At 45.2% G+C, this 21,716-nt stretch overlaps 1 protein-coding gene across 2 annotated transcripts in view; it reads right to left on the reverse strand.

Annotated features, from left to right (window-relative positions):
* Window positions 1-17,232: 17,232 nt before the first annotated feature.
* Window positions 17,233-21,716, reverse strand: part of LOC105682970 (feline leukemia virus subgroup C receptor-related protein 2-like) — a 61,691-nt gene continuing 57,207 nt past the window's right edge. For both annotated transcript variants that reach the window (XM_048656864.1, XM_048656865.1), the window contains exons 3-9: window positions 19,224-19,453; window positions 18,898-19,129; window positions 18,590-18,827; window positions 18,291-18,502; window positions 18,125-18,228; window positions 17,924-18,034; window positions 17,233-17,856 (exon numbers count right to left, since the gene is read on the reverse strand). In XM_048656864.1, the coding sequence (XP_048512821.1) occupies window positions 17,565-17,856; window positions 17,924-18,034; window positions 18,125-18,228; window positions 18,291-18,502; window positions 18,590-18,827; window positions 18,898-19,129; window positions 19,224-19,453 (1,419 nt within the window). In that variant the 3' untranslated portion in view covers window positions 17,233-17,564. The remainder of the gene's footprint in view (window positions 17,857-17,923; window positions 18,035-18,124; window positions 18,229-18,290; window positions 18,503-18,589; window positions 18,828-18,897; window positions 19,130-19,223; window positions 19,454-21,716) is intronic.

Raw genomic sequence — 21,716 nt, forward strand, 5'->3', positions numbered from 1 at the left:
CTTTCAATTACCCCCCCCCCCCCCCATCCCCCGCGTCGCGTTCAATACATTTTGTAAAATAACTGCAATTAGTTTGATGGTAAATACGTACACTGGAGGCGTATTAGATGCATTGCAACTGATGATACACATTTCCTCATCAGGATTGCACTTTCATCCAACAAATTGCTGTTTTCAAATTTAATAGCCCGTTGAAATCGAGATAGAATGTTTCGAACTATGAGAGAACGATTTTGTCCGTAATGTTTATCGATGAGGTTTCCGCGATAGTAATTCCGCTGACAATGAGCGACCCAATAAGTCAAACAGCGTGAGTCAAAAAATGTATATTTCCAAAACACGGCAAAATTCAATTTTTCCTCGAGAAAAAACGGTCCGGCCTCTCGTTGTAGCGCACCCGTTGTTGGGAACATATATTTTTCTATTTTTAAAAATTGTACCGTACCGTGACGTGTAACGCAATTTTCATTGGGTGAACTTTCGAAGCTGATGTAAGTCCCACGATTGAACGGGGTTCAGCGAAATGGATTCTGTACTTCTATCAGAGAGTGTCAACTGCAGCATCAGTCTGGGTTATTCACCGTTTTGAAGGAATGAAATTTTGGTCGGTATACGTACACGTACGTACGTACGTACGAACATACCGCGTGTACGGAGGAACTCCAACGTCGGCATTGCGAGGGCTGCTCGGTGAAACCCCTGAGGTGCTGCGAGTGCCGTGGCTCCAAAAAATGACACCGTCGATTTTTCCTCATAATCGTATATCGTACAGGGTATTACCACTCTCGAGTAGAAGTGACGCTGGAGGAGGAGCCTGAAGGTTCGGTTGGAAACCCAGACTCCACCGCGGAGAGGGCGACAGACAAACAGGTGTACACGTAGACGTAGGTGTATACTGTATAATTTCAGGTTGCTTAATCCGTTCGCGAGCGGCACTTATATTTGAAACGATCGAATTGTCACTGCTGCGGTCGCTGTGAATATCATCAATATCCGTAAAATATAACCGACGGAATTTCCTTTTTTGGAATACAAAGGGAGCTGTGACCTGTCGCTAAAAAACGCGCACAGCGTTAGCATCCGTTAGGTTTTGATCCGTGGAAATGATGGAATCGGCGTTACGTGTATGCCTGTGAATTCTATTAGATGAAGTTGGTCGAAAGAGCCTCGGAGCGGATGCGCAGCCTTTAGTTCTCTGTACATACCTGGATGAAATTTGCTATTTTATACGGTTTCAGGTTATCGCGAAGCTGCGATGTGAACCAAGGCTGCTGCTGCCAAGGCTGAATAAAGTTCCAAAGCTAACGGAAGCGTAGCTACGGCGATATAGTTGCGTAGGGTCTTCTTTCTACAGTGCAATCGGATAGAACGCGAAATACATGCTAACAACAAGCCCATTCATAAATGGGGGGAGGGGGTATTGCGAAAAGGGGATCAAATTCATACCGTACAAAATGGAATAGAATTTCTCCGCGGAAAAAAAAAAGAAAAAAACACATATGCAGATAACCAGAAACACTTCGCAGTGACTGCAACGTACCCCCACGCGATTCTCGTACGTATGATGTCCGGATGAAAACCGAACACATGAAGTTGGACCTTAATTGGTGAAATAAATCGATCAACGCCCCGGTATTTTTCACAGTTATCAGCTATATTGGATCGGGAATTTATCGTTGATAAATATTAAAAGTATTGAGTCCAATGATTTCACCCTCTCTCCTTTCCTCACAAAGGGTCAGCTGAGAGCCGTCCAGAGATTTCGAGGAGTCCAATTGCGGACGTCGTTTCTTTTATAGGTACTTCTACGCCGCTATTTTCTCCTTCATCGACCGGGACTAGGTTCTTCTTCCCTCTTCGCTTTTCCACTTTTCCACCCGCGATTTTACCTCCTACCAAAACTCGGAGGCGATTCTTTTTCCGCAGCGGCTGGATGTTTTTTTTTTTTTTTTGTTTTTTTATCTTTTTCTCTGCATTCTTCGCTCCTCTTTTTACCTCCCCATACTCCACTCGAACCCCCTCCCCCCTCCCCCCCCTCCCCTCTCCGACGCGTTATCGGCTGCGCCATTTGCCGTAATCTCGTGCATTGTTTCGATCTCTTTTTCACAGTTGTCAGAAAACCAGCCGGTTTTTTTCGTTTTTTTTTTTTCTTTTACTCTCGGATTAAAAGCTTTCACGATCTGATTGTAACGAAAAGATTTGGGACGGGTGCTCCTCGCAGATGTCGCGATAAAGGCAGTTCGGTCCGACCTTCTGAGAACGTGATGCTTCGATTTATCTGTATTACAAAATTAATTAACGTACCGTCATCTGGGGCAAGATTATCTCGAGGTTATTTTTAATTCGGGGATCGGTTTCAGAGCAGAGCACATAACTTTGGAGCTTCCGAAAATATTTCTCTCTTCCCACCCCCGAGCTGGTTGGTTGGTTTATAGCCGGTTCAGCTGCCGACCTGGAAGATTAACCAGTAAACTATACACCGCAGGTATGCTAAACACAATTCGGAGGGTCGGTCCTCACGCGGGGACGAACTCTACGAACTCGGGGACATTTTTGTCCCACGGGATCCAGGTGGGATGATTTCATCCGTGCCACTACTACCACCGCTGTACCGAGTTCAGCTTCCATACTTTTTCCTCGATATATATAGTTCGAAGCAAGGGTCGAATCTGCCTGCGTCGGAGGGGCTGTTTCGGCTGTAACCCAATGACCACGAAACGCATCAATTGGCCGTTTTTGGGACGGCCAATTTCCAGGTCCAATCAAATATAAATAAATCAGGATATTGCGCGCCGTTGGATTTCACCCTTAGAACGAACGGCTCTTCTCATCCCGACCTATACGGGTAGGTAGGTATTCATTATCAACTTTGCCCAATTCGCTTCAACTTTGTCTAATGAAAATAATCGAAGAACACAAAGCTAGGTTTTTTTTATAAATTTCAACAGTCGTCGGTGAAACCCGAGCACGAAATGTACGCCGCTTCAGAAGAACGTATATATATATAAATACATATTTGAAATATTTGATTCGACGAATCTGCAGAGCACGTTTTGCAGAGCGTCGCGATACTTGAAAAATACCAGGTTTCACGGTACGCCCGTAATATCGGATAATAATTTTGAAAACCGTTGACAGATACGAGTGCGCGATTTATGAATCAAAACGGAGGTAGGTAGACGTACAATACCCGCGTACAGGAAGTATCACTCGATCAAAAAAAACAAAAAAAATATATATATCCCAAGTACAGGAGCGAGATATAGGTGTAATACCGACAACGTTCGCATTTATAGTCTCTAATACACCAGGTATTATTGTTGTTGTTGTTGTTGTTCTCGTCGATGTCTGTTGGGCATCGCAGTTAACCACCACGTCACATTATCACCGACCGAGAGAGGAGTTAGGTTCGTCACCCTTGTCCCCGGGCGTTTGCGGATATGGAGACTCTTGAATGATCCAGTCTGCCAAACGCACGCTGATTGCCAATCACATGCACACAGCTACGTGTGTCCTGTACAGTACGATATTCATGCGCGACAACACCTGTGATTCACCTCTTACTCGGAGATTGTGATGAGCAGATATGTCGGATAATATGGGGAAAGTGGATAATCACCGGCTACCTCCCTGCTCCCTGAAATATGCACGGTGAACGACGTTTTGATTGACGTAGCAGACGTTTACCACCTACACACACACACATATCAATTGAAGATGAATTTGAGAGATTATAAAATTATTAGAAATTTTCTCATCCGCTTAACCTTCTTTCAGACAACTTACGCTTCATAAGTCTCCTCGCTTCGAATCGCTCGTCTTACTCGAACCCGTTTTTTCTACTGAAATTTTTCGAAAATATTCTTTCACAGCTGCCCCCCAATTTTTTCTCCTCTTTTTCAATCAAACTCACATCCATTTTGGACCGTTGTGCCTACTCTGCAACCGCTCTCCCCTGGACCGTTTGATTTTTTTTTTTTTTTTTTCTTTTTTCTCTCTTCTGCTCCGATTGTGAGTATTCCGTTAATTAGTTATTACATCTCTCGAGTGCGGACCGTCGAAACTCCGCGGGGTCAAAAACACTCGTAGATTTTTATACCAGATATTAACCCTTTGCCGGAGGTATTCAAAACTTGAAAAAAAAACAAAAAAAAAAAAATGAAAATAAAAATGAAAATAAAATACCATTGAGTTCATTTCAAGACGAGGGCGAGGTACGGTGGTGGGTATACTGCGTTTCCTGCATCCCTTCCCGCCTTTGCAGGAATGGCATTTTTAGAACCCCATTCAGGGCGTAGTTCAGTAGGGCTATAGCTGAGGGTTACCATTTGTAAAGATTACGTTACAGGGTGGCCATTAAATATATAAAAATTTTCAGGAGTTTTCCAGATCGCTGATCACACGCGAAAAAAGTACCTCATTCTTCGCCCGACGGTAAGCGATAGATTCGGCGCGGCGTCTGCAATGTTTTTTTCTCTGATTTTGACGAAAGTTTTCTTCAGATCCTTAAACCCCGTGTAATTCATTTGTCGCTATGAAATTCCAAGAGTTACGATTCGCAGAGGTCACCTTGTATGTAATTCGAAGGGCTGAACGAGAAGTTAGCGCAACCCATTCTAGAAACAGTGCGCGAAGTACTTCAGACTCCCTTTTCAGGGTGTTTATTTATTTTTTTTTTTTCTGTTTCTCTTCTCATTTATTCGTTTTTTTCTACTTCCCTTTTTGCATAATACATAAATATACACCAGCCTTCCGGCGTCCTGCATAATTTTTTTTAGGGTCATGAAAACCTCGCGTACTCGTGCAACCAACGAGCGCGAAGGTCTGGAGTACCTATAGGCTCGACAAAACCACGCTCGAAGGGCCGAATGCAACCTGCATCACATATAATCATTCTTCGAGAGAAAAAAGCAAAAAGCAAAAAAGCAAAAAAGCGAATTCAACCGCGCATCTTTCACAACGCCTGTTCGGAAAAATCGAGAAATTTTTCGACTCTGGGAAAAAGTGTACGGATGGCAGCGGGTTGACCTAATTTTCTCTTATCTCACTCTCGGGATCAAGTTATAACGAAATTTGTATAGTTATAATATAAGCAAACTTCAACCTCCCGGGTAAATCGCTCGCCCGATCCGTTAGACGATGTCATACAAGAGCGGTGCTGCTCGAGCTGCTCGAGCAACACGTGCATAGTATGTGTGCGTTTTTGTTAATACGCGTAGTGTAAATTTTATGCATACAGGTATACACGGACGGTGTATAGGTGTAGCTGGGGGTGTTAGATGAATAAATTTCCTCGGCAGGAAGATGAGAGAGGCTCCGGCCGCACGTCTCCGGGGGAATGCGTTTATCGTCTTTGGTGTACTGGAGAACGACACGGCGTTTCTGAGACATGGGAGGTAGTAGACATCCGCGCGCATCTCCACTTAAGTTAACTCACTCCGTCAAACGGTAACCCGTCTACAACGTTTTGCGAAACTGCCGTGCGCAACTACCACGTTACCCGTGAGCCCGGTGATTCCGCTTCTCACGCCCCACGTTCCTCGATGGACTCGCAAAAAGAAAATTTTCGAAATTTTTCACACGGAGAGTAGAATCGATTCTCGAAACAACCGTCCCCCGCCGGTTTTATTTGATCCGAACTACTGCGGCATCGCCACTTCACCTCGGAGTGTGAAGAGACCAACAACAAAATTTCCATTCTCATCAGCATTTATTTACATTCCCTACAGAGAATCTTAAGAGTTTTATTCAAGGAGGTTAGCATTTTCCCGGGACAAATGTTGTACAGCGTGGACTCAACGTTCCTTCAGAAATAGACTATGCAAAATAAGTAATACTAGTTCAACTGTATTTATAATTCTTCGAGTGAATTCGAATAGAAAACATCCGCGAGCTGATCGCGCGATGGTCTTTTTATCGTTGCACTATTATTATTACCATCGCCATTGATCTTCGCCTTTACTTTCGTTATTTCTTTCATCATATCCACGACAGCAACGCGTTGTATCGTTTTCTATTGGATAATAATCTTTGAAATGCAAAAGTGCAGACGGTTTTTTTTCTTTCCGGGCACTCGATGTAACGACCCTGCGCGCGGGCGGCGAGAGGGGAGAAAAGAAAGATGAATCGTTCGAATTCGACATCCTCGAAAAGCTCTCGGAAAATTCAATCCCCCCGCTTCTTGCGTAACACGCGCGTTTCATTTCACCTCGGGCGCGTGTATTCTTCGAACTTGCACCGGCTGCGGGGTCGAACTAAAATTCAAGACAAGTTGGCTCGTGCTACACACACAGCGATTTTGCACCACCGTGGATCCAAAATCAGCCCCACCGACATGACTGGCGATTTGAAGAAATTGAATTTTATGTATCCCGAAAAGGAGTTGCGGGGAAAGTTTTCAATTTAGGGGAAATAAATTGGCAGGGTTTGTATTTTTTAGTCGAGGGAAAAATAAAGAGAAAAAAAATTTCACAGCTTTTCTTTCACGGCGCATCTAATTTTTGCGGGTAATTTTGATGGTGTGCTATATCGAAACCAGCCGTCTTATCTTGGATGGCTTTGTTTACAGGGTAAACAATCGTGGCAGACCGTAAATATTTCCCTTCCTTTAAAAATTCTGAGACCTTCTACCGCCCACCTGTATACCAGCCGCCTTGGGGCAAGGCGTTAATTGCCAAAATTCAACTCCGTAATTATTAAATTGTTCTCCTCCGCCCTACCCCGCCCCCGCCCCCTGCGCCGTATAATCATTTCCCCGTATTTCAGTTCATGATCATGGAAATTAAAAATTGGTCAAGGTTGGTTGAATCCTCAGAAAGGGTTCGCTTTTTTCGCAATAAAAATGTAATCGAGACTGAGACGTGTCCAGAAGATCGTGGGTATTTTTATTCGCTTACGTGCCTATGGCTAACATCCCGCTCGGTATTGTCCTTGACAAATGACTGAACGTCCAAGTGGCTAACAATTACGATAATTCAAACCGTTCTTCGCCCTTTTGCCTTTTTGTCGACGTGGCGGCTCGACGTCATCTTCTAACTGAGTTATATTTCAAAATTCAAGACGCTGAGTGTAATTATTTTCCCCCGCGTTCACCGACGACAACGACGACGACGACGACGACGACGACGGAGAGAGCTTTTCTCTCGCAACGAAAAATTACGACGGCACCCCGGACCCGGAAGGAAAGGAAGATAGAGAAAGATCGTTATTCATATAATAGCTCAAGAAAGAAAAACGCAGAGATATTATTCAACATTCTCACTACGCCAGGAGACCAGAGGGACGAGTGTAACGTACGATGTCCACAAATTATTTGACTATTTTTATTGGAAACAAAGCAATCGTGAGACAATTCTTCGGACTCCTGTCACCCTACGTTACATTTGTCACACGTCAGGAAAAAAACGCGAAGCGAAAGCTGTGCACCGGGCTATTTGTCATTCGATTATGACGAGACGGAAAAAATGAAAGAGATACCGGAACGGAGCTGTGGTCATATGCGACCTTGGAAATGTTTTCTTCTTCTCCTTCTTCTTCTTCGGGTTCTATTTGGAAATTAACTGATTCCGAATGAATATCGACGTCTCGAGTCTGCCCAGTCATTGCCTTTCAGCGCGTAGGTCCAATTTCCAATTTCCCATTCCCGATTTCCAATTTCCAATTCGATAGGTGGTTATATCTCTACGGAGGTGTTCGTGGATCCTCCCCATCCGCCTTTACCTTTGGATCGGCTCCCGACTTCCCAGCAACTGTGCTACATATCGCGTCCAGAGAGAAACTCAGACGCCGTTGTCGTCGTCGAGGAAACATTATTCCGCGGACGATAATCGATACCTCCGTATTCAATTTTCAACACCGACGTGAACTTTGAAAACTCCCATACTCGAAACAGTTCGAATATTGATGCGATCCTGGAAGGCTGCTCTAATTATAACGCTCATTTGAATGCGGTCAATGCGGATTGACATGTTTTACTTATCGAGGTCTGTAAATTACCCGCTTATACTCGATGTTGTGCGACACGCGTCTCTCTCGATTTGTTTCCTACCAGAAGGGATCTGCATACTTGACGTCTGCATACATTCGGACGTTGGGACGTATACCGTCGCGAGAGTCTACCTGCAACGAATGTCGTATGCCGGCTGCGCACCTGAGACGTATCCAAGTTTAGGTCTACACGTGTAACGCGAGAGTTTTCGGTTAACTTATGTATGAGAATGTCTGAGCAGCGAGAAGCACTACCGGCTAGACTGCATTTATGCAACTATTGCCGCTGCGGTATCGCATGTGTGATAATTCAACGTTTCAAAACTGCAGTTACACAAGTGCACCGCGCCATCCGTACGTGTCCTTGATAATTTTTCGATATTTCTCCCTCGAAATTGACGGATGTAATTCTTTTCCGAGCGCAGAGATCATTTTCCGTATTTCGGAATACCGAAAGAACTTTTTGACCCGCTTCGGAAATTGAATGACAACAGTTGAAGATCGGAGATTTATGATTTACACACGTATCTCTTACACAGCTATAGGCTCCGGAGTGAATAGGAAGTAAGCCCAAAGCGTTATAAATCTACCGCTAAGGTGCTTTGGAAATAATCTTTATAAATGGTTGAGACAAATTGAGGAGACGGTGGAAAAGTATGCGGGATACTTGCGGAAGGATGAAAGTACGATGTTCGCAACGTGCATCGTGTTTGGTCGAGAAGATCCGGAGGCGCTTTGCGTCAAGTGCAGAGAAATGGCGGGGTCCCCCCCTAGGCTGTTCGGTGTTCTCTTCTCTTTTTCCGATTTTTTTTTTTTTTCTTACCAAGGCCTAACATTAGCGCGCAAAGGTCCCGGGAAATCGAAGACCAAACATCGCCCGACGATAAGTTAACAATTGATCGCGTTCGAGTCGTTATCGCGAAAAAATTTTCATCGACCGTTTGAAATTCAATCAATTTTCAGATCGGAATTGAATGAATATATTGAAATTACGTGCGACGGTGTATGAACCAGACTCGTCAGTCTTCTCGATAATTATTACGCCGTCGTTCCGAGGCCAAGTTGTCAGAGACAAACTGTTCCTTTTGTCCCCATTGAAATAGGATTCGCGATCAAATTTCTGATCCTTTATTGTAGATTGATCAATCGAATAGTTCCAAATGGTGTTGGTGTAATTTCCCCTCGATCGGTATGAGAGCGCAATGATTATCTCTCACCCCAAAAGCGGGTAGATATTACGTGAAAAGTATACTTATCGGAATTCTCGCGAGTCGCGGAATTACTCTGAATTGACTCTTTAGATTGTGAGGAAATGAAACTCTCCTCGTACCAGGACTCGCATAATTCTACGCATACGTGTCGGCCGATTGATGAAAAGTTGCCGGAGGAAACGAACCGGGTCGAACACGATCCGAAAATATTTAATCTCCTCCACCTCATTGTTAACCGATTGATTTTGGTTTTTTTATACTTTCCAGTTACTCTGCAATAATCTGACTCAATTATCGTCTGCAACCTGGTGGTGAACTAATCAAACATCGACTTCTGCTCTCTCTGGTGCAGACTGCACTTCTGTAGCTGCCTTGTGTATAAACTAGCATTGTTATGAACTACACCATACACCAAAAGTAGACAACTGATTCCGTTCCCATTGAAATTCAAACTTGGCGTTGCTTTGCATAGACGATTCTCCCGGTCCACTTTCAACTTCCATCTACCAACTAATTGTAAAAGGCTGGAAGAAAGTAATACGAATGGAAGAAACCGGATGCGGCGGTTTGATTAATTCAAAACTAATTTCAATCCTCTGGCCAAACTACGTCAAAATATTTCCTCACATAATACAATTATAACATCGAGCGTAATTGACGCTCGTGAAATAAATCCAATACAACCGTTGGAATAATTACGTCATGACTTCCCGGTGATACATATTTCATTCATCGGTGCAAACGAAAAGTGCAGCACCCGATACCAGCCTCGACCAGATGCAAAATTCGATCAAATCGTGATTTGATATTGAAACTCGTAAACGCAATGTTAGGTGCGTCAAAATTATGGTTATATCAGACTCGCGCGAACCACGAAAACCGTTTCTTTTTCCGAATATTTTTGACTTTCCTTTTTTTTTCATCCTCAATATTTTTTCTCGCAGGAATACTACCAAATAAGAATTTAACTCGACAAAGCAGCGTTCGAGGAGAATATTTTTTCGTACTTAAATCGCAGAGAAGCATAAAAAAAAAAAAGTATCGCGCGATTCAGCTTCGGAAAGAGGCTGCAGTTAAGCGTGGGCGAAAGCCGTCATTGATCAGCGCTATCGGCTTTTATTCGCACATTATGGGCTCATAGATATATATAATCGTTATTCTTTTTAACCGGGGTTGAAGTCCCCCAGCTTTCATTCCGCTCCTCATACACATATATCACCGAGTCTCGTACGATTTGCATAAAAAGCTCTAAAGCTTACACGTTATACTTGGAGGTCACGAAGCTCTTCGCTACTCGTGTGTATCCGTCCGTGAATATCCCTCGACCATACAGACACGTGACTCGAGGATTTCGACGTGGCAATCTCATCACCTTCGCTTAATCGTTATCCGGTATTTCACGCCGTTCGAAACCCTCGCCGACGCCTTTTTTCTCACCGGGACTCAACACCGACCGAAAACTAACCGCTGAGCTAATGAGATCTCGCTAAGCACGTTTATCAGTCACTCTCTAATTTTTCATCTACGATTTGGTTTTCTCTAATAGACCAGCGAACCATTGTAGATGAGAAGGGAAAACCAATATACAAACATTTTGTCGTTGAAAATGGAAATAATTTATGATTACAATTTCATGAGATAAACTTACTCACCGAACATGTTGAGTAATCACTGAACTAAAAATGAACGTCCTTTAATTTCGCAATTCACTTCAACAATTACACGTACGTACACTTCGTCGCACGAATGACGGAAATTGAAACCATCGGATTGAACGACGAAGCTGATCTGAGAATTCGTAGTCTGATTGTAGGTTTACCGTTCGCATTCTTTCTGCTTTGCGTGGGATCGAACGCCGCTATACAGCATCGAATATCGTATAATTTTAGCTGCTTCCCTCATGATTCAGCGTTATTATATCTCTTGCGGAGAATCGAAGATCCGTGTCGGGAGCGACGAAGTTTTTGGACAACTATGGGAAATAAGATCGGAAAAAGATGAAGTTGAATTTAGGTAGGTGGGCGAAACCGTCGAGTCGATGGTCCCCTTGGTTCGCGCTCCGATCGACTCTCAGCTGTTGCAAAAGTTGAGTCACAAATAATGGGCTGATAACGTTTTGTTGGATCGAAAATGTCTTCGGCAGTCGATTCGAGGGACCCGAGGCAAATCGACGAGAAGAGAATATCATGAAGCATCCGTATTGATGTCCAGCCATTTTACAAGCGGCAGTTTCTATCGCGACGTTTTCGCAAGGAGCTTCATTTCGTCTTTGTTTCCGCTCTACTCCGACTGGCGATACGACGAACTCGCAGTTTTTCCGTCATTCGAAAACCAGAACAAACAGCATAAAACAAATTCGATCCAAAGAGTGAAGCGCCAATAGATCGGGAAGAGATGTGGTCACCGCACAATTCAACGATTAATTGCAGCCCGACGAACTCCTCCATGTGGAGAGAAATGAAAAAATCACTTCAACGTCGTTCGAGTCTTGACCCTCAATCACAACGGCTATCGGAACGAAGCCCTCTACGTCAAACCCGAACGATTACGCTCAGCGTTAATCGAGGTTATTCGTGAAATTGAAGAAAAGATGAATTGTCATCGTTCCACCGTTGTAAACCGGAATTCGCAGCTTGACGCGTTTCTCCTATAACCGACGTGGTCGGTGGTCTCCGTTTGGAACGCGTGTTCGTTTCCCGCACAAAGCTGGGAATTTCGGGAACTGGGAGGAAGAGGCTTTCGGGGTTCCGGTCGAATTCCTCATCCCCTTCGTAATATCGAGTCCAACGCGCGAAGAGAACCGGCATCTATAATAGCTCGAATCCCGGCTTGAAATGAATGCGAAAGTGTCACTCGCATCGTCGCATAAATGTGACTTACGACTTCGAATCGTGCGGGGCCTGGGAACACCATGAGAAATAGGTTCGCTCGCGCGGTCTCCCGTCACACGCCTCCGCATCAGCCCGAAAGTGGGCGAGGTGCTGCTGCATCCTTCGAGATATATATCCCGCACGTATAAATGTCACTCGGTAGAGACGCGCGGTGCGGGGTGCGCCTCCTTTTTACGTCTTTCGGATGGCGTCCTTGCGGCGGGACTCCAATGACGCATTGTTTGAAACAAGATCCTACATTAGCGAAGTGAAGTAAACCCGGGAATCCTCCACCAAAACAGAGTGGTACCAAGTCGGAAACTTCGAGTTACATATTATTCGAGTTTTTGAACTCGATCTCTGAACGATATACCAACCCCCACCGGTCTTTCGAATTATGAGAAATTTTCCCCCATGAAAAATTGCGGACGTTCGATAGATAGGTGCTACGATTTCTACCGTAGTGATTTTTATCGCTTCGAATATGTTTCCGTTTCACCGTAGGGGTGCCGCTGGGTGGTCAATTGTCGGCGAACTCCGCTCTCTGTAACGTACCACGTTCGAACTTCCAGGTAAATTACGCGATTCCCCGCTGCCCCCGTGGTGATCGAAAAGCCGGACGGATTAAAAGTTGCTGGAAAGTGAAGTGCGGGAGGTGGCGGGAAAATTACGAGAAACGACCGGTTGAAAAAAAAGGGTGTTCCAAGATAACAAAGAACTAGGATCCACATTTGCGTCGGTAGAGGATGAGGAGGAGACTGAAGGGACGATATACGGTCCATATGTATATATATATGGATTCGAGTGTCGGTAATTTAACGGTTGCCAGGGGGTATGGGGAGAGCAAAGCGTGAAGAGGAAAGAGGTGGTCGGGGTGTCGCGTCCGAGGGAAAGGCGAAGGTGGACAATGGGGGAAACAACGGAAAATCCTTGCGCGTTCATTGTCGCTCCGTGTCCCTGGGACCGCGTGCCCTACTCCTACGGCGGCGGCGGCAGCGGCACCGCCACCTTCGGCGTCGTTCTGCGCCGTTTCCACTACACCATTTCTCTCGGCTTCGGATTTGCGCTATAACCTGGCCAGAGATTTATAGCGTGTATTCAAGCTACATGCGCTGTTGCGCTGAAATATATACCGGCTACCCACTTCGTTTGAACCCTCGGCAAACGTCACGACCAACGCCAATCCTTCCCTTACTTCGCCCCTCGGTGTCTCCCCAACCCTCATTCGAATCGCCCTTGAGATTTCACCGAACACGTCTCGTCTTTGGGAATAAAGTAGGAGCGACTGCGACTGACCTAGAAAAAAAAATCTCGCTATCCGACCGAACGGTGCATGGCTCAGGTGTATTCGATTCGTTCGAAAGAATAGCAATTTCATTTAGTTGCGTTACCGCGGGGTGGATGAAATTTTGATGAAATTCTTTGGATTATACCGAACGGTATGAAGAAAGTTATTCCACGGACCGCGGTGTGGGTGGGTTCCCCGTGTCCCGGTTAAGCTTTGCCATTTCTGTTTCTCTCCAAGCAGTCAAGAGCGTAGCGCGGAATAACCAAATAGTTATTAACTAACGACTAAATAAGTTCGAACTAACTCGAAGAAACTTACCAGCCCGGGATAGTTCCGTCGGTGTAAGTGCGGATAGGTGGTGCGCGGCGTTAGTTCAAAGCGCGCACACGTACACACGGCGTATAGGAGACCCGAAACTTGGCGAAAAGTGACTCCGTCGCATTAGAGGTCAACATAACTGTATGTGGAAGCTTTAAGTTAATATTGAATGTTTACCAGAAGCCGTCGGTTAATCCGAGGGGCACGTCGAATGAAAATCGAATCGATGAGAGACGATCGGGAATTTCCGGTTCGGGGACATGGTGTCGAAATTCGGAATAATTTCACGGAACTTGAAAAATCATATGTAATCGGTGAAATCTGCGCGTTCGCCGCAGGGTGAAAAATTACGCGAAAATCACTGTATAATTCAAAATTACCTCGTCGCCGGGTTTTTTTTACCGTTACCTGCTGTATAAGCGCGTATACTGACGTTACCGTGACAAATTGTAACCCGCGAGGGCGAGGGACTAGAAATTTATTTTTCACAGTCAAACGCGCCCCGCGTGTCAGGAACTCTCTTTATTTACAAAGCGTATACACGAACATCCGTAAAATAAGCGTACGGATAGCTTTTCTGCCCAGAGAATTTCAAATCTAAAATAAATGCATCTTTTATGTATATTTATCCTGAGTATGAGAAAAAAGATTTTCTCACACTCGAGGTGGGAAGAAAAGAATTTCAGGGAATGATGGTCGCACCAGATAGCCGGCAATCGGAGCCCTTTGACGATCCCCTTGGAACAAATATCGTCGGAAAATGGATGAACTTTTAATAGGAAACTGCGAAGTGCAACTTTTCCCGCGCTTTTCTCCTGCGAACTTTATTCCGTTCGGTCCGGGAGCGCGGTGGCATCGCGCGGTGTATCCTCGGTACAGCGAATGGAAAAAGCGTCCTTCTTCTCGGGTTTTCTACGGAGACGATTCCGCATGCTTTTTCTACCTCGTCATAGCTCTTCCCCCCATTTCTCTGCCCACTTAAAAAGTCTGATCCGTTCACGTCGACTTTTATTTCTTCGGCATCGGGTAAAACCGTCCGGGTAGTGAAGGTGGTGGTGGAGGTAGTGGTGGCGGTGGCGGTGGTACGGATAGCTAACTGGGACGAATCTTCGCCAGAAATCCGGGAACCCGCGGTATTTTAGAACGTGGGACACCGCCATCTTCTCCGAAGACTTATTTTCAACGATTAAAGTATTTCCAAGGAACCGTAAAAGTTGCTCGCCGCTACTCCGCGACATCGACCTCAATCCCTTCCGCTTTCTCTTCTTATTCTATCCTCATCCCTTCGTTCTCGCATTTACGATCGATGCGCAAGAAAACCCTCGGCTCGCATCCCTCGTCGTCTCCGATCACGATGAGGAGAGAACGGGAGAGCGGAGAGAGGAAAAAAGTTAAAAAAAAGTATCGTAAGAATTAAGTTGGCAAGGTTTCTTTCGCGGGCGACGAAGTATCCGACACTCCTCGTGAAACGTGGGGGGAGGGGGGGCCGGAATATTCCGGGTTCGGGACGTACGTGGCCTCTGGGGTCACTCATGAACACGTGGATTTATGCCCCTCCTAAAAAACGGAAACTTCGCAGACGTGAAGGCGGACGGTAACGTAAAAGCGCGGGAGAACAGCGCGCCTTGTCATAAATTTGGCGAACGGGTAGACCAAACAATTGCTGTCCACCTACTGTATATGTACATGTACAAGGTACATGCTGCATAGAAAACAAAACAAAAAAAAAAAAATGAGACATACCCTATCCTAAGCTTTCGGACTCCGTAAGTCTCCCAAACGGTCCATCTGTTCTCGGGACGTTCGAATGCTTTCCGAAGACGAAGACGCGGAAAACGAGGTTGAAAAAATTTCATCTTTCATTCGACTCTGACTTGATACGAAGAAGCGGTTTGAAGCCTATACGTTACTCTTCGGAAGAGACGCGCTTAGGAGTAGAGTGAATGTCACTTGCGCGACTCGTAGCTGGGGTTCAAAGAGAATCTCCTCTGCGCTGAAACGGCGACGACCTACTGTAGTAAAATTGGAGGAATTCTTAGACCCGGGATCCTCGGTGGCCGAGGTGAAAATGGTTCGGATTGGATTCCGTTCATTCTCACGAGAGAGCACGATACCAACGACCGAGACTGAGCTTGAATTTCACGCGGAGAAATTTTTCTCCAATGAATATTTGATCTCTTCGATTTTGGGCAACGTTTCCGAGTAACCCAGGAGATTGGAGCGCGCAATTTTTTGGTAGCCAAAAAAAAAAAAGGAAGAAAGAAAAAAATCAAGGGAAGAAAAGGAGAGGCAGTCATAAAATATCCTAAATGAAGGAATTAGTTGAATAAACTATCTCTCCGCAACCTACACATACACAGAGAATAGGTTGAGAAGGAACTCATTTCAAGCACGATAAAGCCGATTAAAAGTTTGAAAAGCCAAAATCACGCTTGGCTAAAATCACTAGGTAATCTTCACCTATAGCTTATCCCTGCTCATTTTCTCTCTCTCTCTCCCTCTCCGTTTCTCTTTCTCTCTTTCGACCCCTCGCGGCCAACCCCCCATTCACCCCCTTCGGCCCTACGCTCCGACAATCGTTAGTACCACTTCTATGACGTTAAAGGGGAACTCGCGACTATTTTTGTCGAAAGATCCCATATTTTCTGCCGATGAAAATCAATGAGAATAAATACCGAAAAATTGTTTTTTTTTCTATAACTCTTACTCGACGCGAATGTCAGTTTCTGGAAAACTTCGAGTCACATACGTCTGGCCTTTCGATTCAAGGTCAAGTTTCGAGTACGAAACCATAAATGAAACTGTTCATTCGAGGTGATGTCGTTTTTTTATTCAAAACTGTGTAACTGTGATTCCAGCACAGGTACAACGGACTTTTTCGAAATAAGTATATTCATGTATGTAATGGGAATTCCGGATATGGGGATGTGGGCATGGAATCACATTGCATATAAGTGAGTTGAGATATTCGCTCGCTTCTTCTATCCTCTCTCTTCAGAGTTGTCCGGTACACCGGAATCATCCGCGGGGGCTTTGGGTGGAACATTTTTCGCCTCCGGATTTGCATATTTTTACAAGAGTAATCAGGGAGGATTTTAATATCATTTATAGCCGTGTCCTACCTCGGCGGTATACGGTCTGTATCCCGCAGGAGCCGGGCTCCAGAGGGAAGAAAAAGAGGGTGCCGGAAAAAGGAGAGACGAAAGAGAAAAGGATAACCAGGGCGAGGAGGGAAGGGAGAGAGCAGCGTCTCTCTTTATTTACCTTCTTCGGAATATCTGGACTCGCACCGTCTTCTCGAAATCTTCTTGCCGTCCTCCCTAACGGCTTATGCGACGCTCATAACGTGGTTAACGCGCCATCCTCTTAGCGGCCTTATGAATATTTTAATTAACAGCGTGTTCGAGATGTTAATATTACTTTAGGGCTGTCCAGAACTTTGGAACGAGTCAATATTAGTAACTGAAATTAATCGAGGCAATCAACCGGTTGGGCGCGTGACGTTTTGCGAATCCGACGATACGCATGGGAATTGTCAAATACGTCCTCCGAATATTCGTTATCCTTATCGTAATCGTGTTATTGTATTCGTAAGAAACGCTAGCTAAAAAAAAAAATTGTTAAACCTATTATATACATACTGAGATTAATTGATTCCTTAAAAATTACACGGAACCACTTCAACCGTCAATCGAGTTCTGGATCTCAAACGATCCGCAGTCCGTTTATCACTTCTTTTCATGCGGTGTGAACCGTGCGGTTCATCGATCGTTGCGGCACAAAACCACGGAGGAGACTCGTTCGTCCGTGAGCGCACTACGCCGGTGCATCGACCGCCATTTTTCGGAAGCATACGTTTCTTTTTCTCATTCGAAGAAATTATCCAACTATTCACAAACCGAGTGCCTCGGTATTCTTGTTCTCTCGGAGAACCGTCTGCCGTCTTTGTTCGTCTTTGGTGAAAACAGTTATAACGAAGCCGACGAAGAGAGCTGAGCAGAGCCCGACATGGGCGGCAAAATCACCGTAGGTATCGATGACCTTTCCCAATCCCAGGACAAAGAAAATTCCGTAAAGATTATTAAGCACGTTCAGAATCCCAGTGGCTACAATTTCGGCTTCGGGATAGGTGTATTCCACGCAAAGTTCGTAGCCCAAAGTGAGGTAATTACCGAGGAAAAACCTGCGATGATTTAGGTTTTAATAATGAGAAAGGTGAGTTCGGACGATGTTTCGCTTGTGAGACTCACCCCAGGAACATCGACGACACGTAAACCATCCACAGTATTTCTTGCATCATAGCCATGGCGAACAAAACTTGTCCGACGAATGTCAGGAAGTAAATTATCACAGCTGTTTCTCTGAGTCAAAAAACGGAGATTATATTAAATCAGAAATCCGGAAGTTTATCCCCTCGATAATTGAGGAGTAATCAAGGGATCGATCCTCACTTAAACTTGTGCGTCTTTCCGATGACGAAGCCTGACACCACGGCACCCATCATTCCCATCAGAGTGAGTAAGAGGCCAACTTGACCCGCGATTTGTTCTCCATCCTGAAATAAGCGAAGATGTCGTGATTTCGATTTTGGCGTTTGGTGGGGTTTTCCCATCTCACCTTGAAATGTTGGAGGATCATTTGATTGAGCAACGTGGCGACGGCGTTGAGGACTCCAACGCCGAAACCGTACGAGTTGCACAAAGTTAGGTATATCCTGTTGGTCAAAAGTCTTTTCACCGGCGTCAGAAAGGGTTCCCTGTTATCGTTGCTTTGAGATTTTTGCAGGGCCCTCGATTTGCTGGGCGGGGATTTCGGTTCATTTTTAAAAACTGGAAGTACGAAAGATGCGCGGACGTTTTAACTCGTGCACCCCCTGATCACGGATTGAACGATATTCCACCGATTCGTATACTCACACGATATGACGATAAACATAGCGAAAGTTGTGATCGCCGCGATGTACTTGAAAACGAACTGGAAATCCCTTCCGACCAGATCGAGGTCCTGGTGATTTCCGATCAGTATCGGAGATATCAAAAATCCCGCCGCCACCCCCATCTGAGTTCCGAAAAGACAGAGAGCCGTTGCCGTCGCAACTTCCTTAGGGCCGAACCAACAAGCCGCCAATCGTCCCGGCGCACTCAGTATGAATACCTGTAAAATGTATGCGATAATTTGGTGGTCCCGAAGTGAGCTCTCTCCGCTCGATCGATCGCAAAATCACCTGAGTAGTCGCTACGACCGATTGCCCGATAAAAGTCACCCAATATCTGTCCTCGGCCGCCGAAAAAACTTTTATCCAAGAACCGAGGCAGCTAAGTCCGCTACCCAATATCGCCGTCCACCTCAAGCCCACGTGATCCATCAGCCAAGTGGCAGGAAGAATGAAGGGTATGTAGAAGAACATAAAGGTGATCGCCGTCCAGTCTACAGCAACCACCGACACGTGGTAGTACCTGTGTTACAATTATGATACAGGCTGACCAAATCGGTTCCACTTCCTCTGATTTATCTCGTTACTTTTAATTGGTAGATCCGATTACCACTGACCTGGCAGTAATGTTGCTGATAATACTGTACTGTATCCATTGAGCTGTGCTGGGGGCGGCGTAAAGAATGAAAATCGCTACGGCGAGCCATCGCCGTTTGTAAGTTCTAATGCTAAATTGTTCTTTGTCGGTTGTTTGCGATTTGGTGATCAACACTTTTATAGAAGGTATATCAGCACTGACTTCCTTTTCTTTCAACGGTCGCGACGACTCGTCGTCAACTTGTACGTTCTGCAGAGCCATTTAATAAAAATGAGACAGGTAGGTTTCAGGTGTCGAGTCCCGGCGAAACTATCAGCGAGAGAAAAATGAGACACGCGAGTCGAATATATCTCTTGTTAGGCAACGTGAAGTTCTTTTACTATTCCCGCTTTTATCTCAAAACATGTTCGAATGGCTCGTGAGCAAATTGTGCGGGAGGTGGTTAGAGATGCCACTGTCCTTCAAATGTTTTATTAACGGAAAGAATGACGAGCTATCGCGCTACTATTTACCAAGAGATCACGGAATTACGTGGATCTCAGTATCAACCGAGAAGAATAGACGCTATGAATGATAAAACGCGAATCCCCGCGCGCTCTCGAGCACCCATCCCAATGAATGTGGTAGCGGAACGTAGCCCGAAACAACCTCAAAATATATCACTCGGGGTCCGAGATTTAAATTTCGAATATCCAGTAGACACGTTTCGTCGCTTGCGAATCCTAACGGCGAATTGCATGATTCTTCTGATTTGAATGATCCAACAGGAACATAGTCTCGCAAATATCGGCAGACTTGTTTGCACAGGTGATTTGAGGGAAAAAAAAAAGAGAAAAAAAAAAAACCTTTATAAGAGTTTGATTTGACAGCGGTAGAGATCGACGTGTTTTCATTTATACTCCGACGCTGTAAAAACAGACAAACAATACGGCACTAGTGACCGCGAAAGACATCGTTCAAGTCGCCGCTGAATGAACGTCGATTTAAGAAACTACGTTGTTCGGTAAATTTGTGTGCGAAATAAATCGGTTCTAGCGAAATAAACGCGTTCTCTCCACCTCTGATTCCGACTTTGGATAGTACGCGCGAAATCGATGCCCTCGCAACCGACCGCCTATAGGATGTAGTACGTCGGTACACTAGGTGTAAATGCATAGGTCGGACCCCACCCTTCCTGCCCATAGTATCTGGGATAAATTTATTGCCATCGTCGTGGGACTACCTTATTCGATTCAAGTGAAACTAAATTTGTAACTCGACAAAGCTTCCAGCTAGTTAACCATCTGGTATACGATATAACGTAACACCGTATACGTGTATAGATATAGAAATCTGGTTCTTCAGGATCAACCGCGTAGCGCGTAGCGCCTATATCCTCTCGTTATCGTTTCGGATTAAACTATCGAGTTATACGGCAACAACACGGGTACTTTGTAAGTTCGTTGTAAGCCTGTAGCGACGCTCTTCGCGGATTCTCCGTACGCGTTTTCCGCGATGATTTTCAATCGAACTACGGAGCGCGGGTTCCGGATCCCCAGTTTTTGTCGATCGATGCATCATACCTACACCCACACCGCGGGTTACTCCGAGACGGAGTAACGTCGGCTTGGTAATTAAATCCAACGGAAGTTAGCCGCGGTTGATTCAGACCTCGGGGACTGGATGTGCCCTAGGTCTTCCCTAGACCCGGACCATACGGAATCCCGTCGTTACCTTCGACCCTGTAATCTTACCGGACGCACGTCGTCCTTGTCGCCGACTCTTCGTAATAAACTTATTACAAGCTGCTACTCAAGATCGTTGAATACCACTCGATAGAACTTGCTTGAGATGCTCCAATAGCTAGCTAATCGATCTCTTCTCCGGACATTCTTGTGATCCTCTTGCGAAATTCGAAAAAAGCTATTTTCCTCCGGCGGGTCAAAATCAGCCAAGGTTCAGAATGATTCAGTAGAGGGATTCGACGAACCTCAAACTTTGCAAAATCGGAGGAATGTTATGTTACGCGAAATTCTTTCGTTCGAGTCAATGTCAATCGGGGTAAACGATATTCAATTCGCGCGGTGTAGGTGGGAAAATATTTCAACTGTTTAAAAAACCTTCCGACACGCCGTTAAATATTTTCGTACGTGGGTTAGGTATGTAAATACGTTGTATGCGTGCCCATAGCTAGTCCGCAATGTGTGTACGTTATGCCGGGTTCTATCCAGGCACCAAGTATTTTGGGCCGCTCTCGCATAACTTCGGGTACCCGTACCATGCGCGTTAATTAAGCTGTGTGACCTACCCGCGGAATTTCACCTCACGGACAAGGGATAACGTAGAGCGAACGCGAGTGTGTTACAAATATAGATACGTATGTATGCATACATTGGATGTATACATATGTGCCGCGTCATATGACATATGTGATAAGTTGCAGCTATACATATACGCGGAGTTATCTATAGGTAACGATATCGTCATTCATACGCGCGTGGTTATAAACGTGGAAGAGGCGGGTCCTCGATTC

This window comes from Athalia rosae, chromosome 6 (assembly GCF_917208135.1).
Source record: "Athalia rosae chromosome 6, iyAthRosa1.1, whole genome shotgun sequence".
NCBI lineage: Eukaryota > Metazoa > Arthropoda > Insecta > Hymenoptera > Athaliidae > Athalia > Athalia rosae.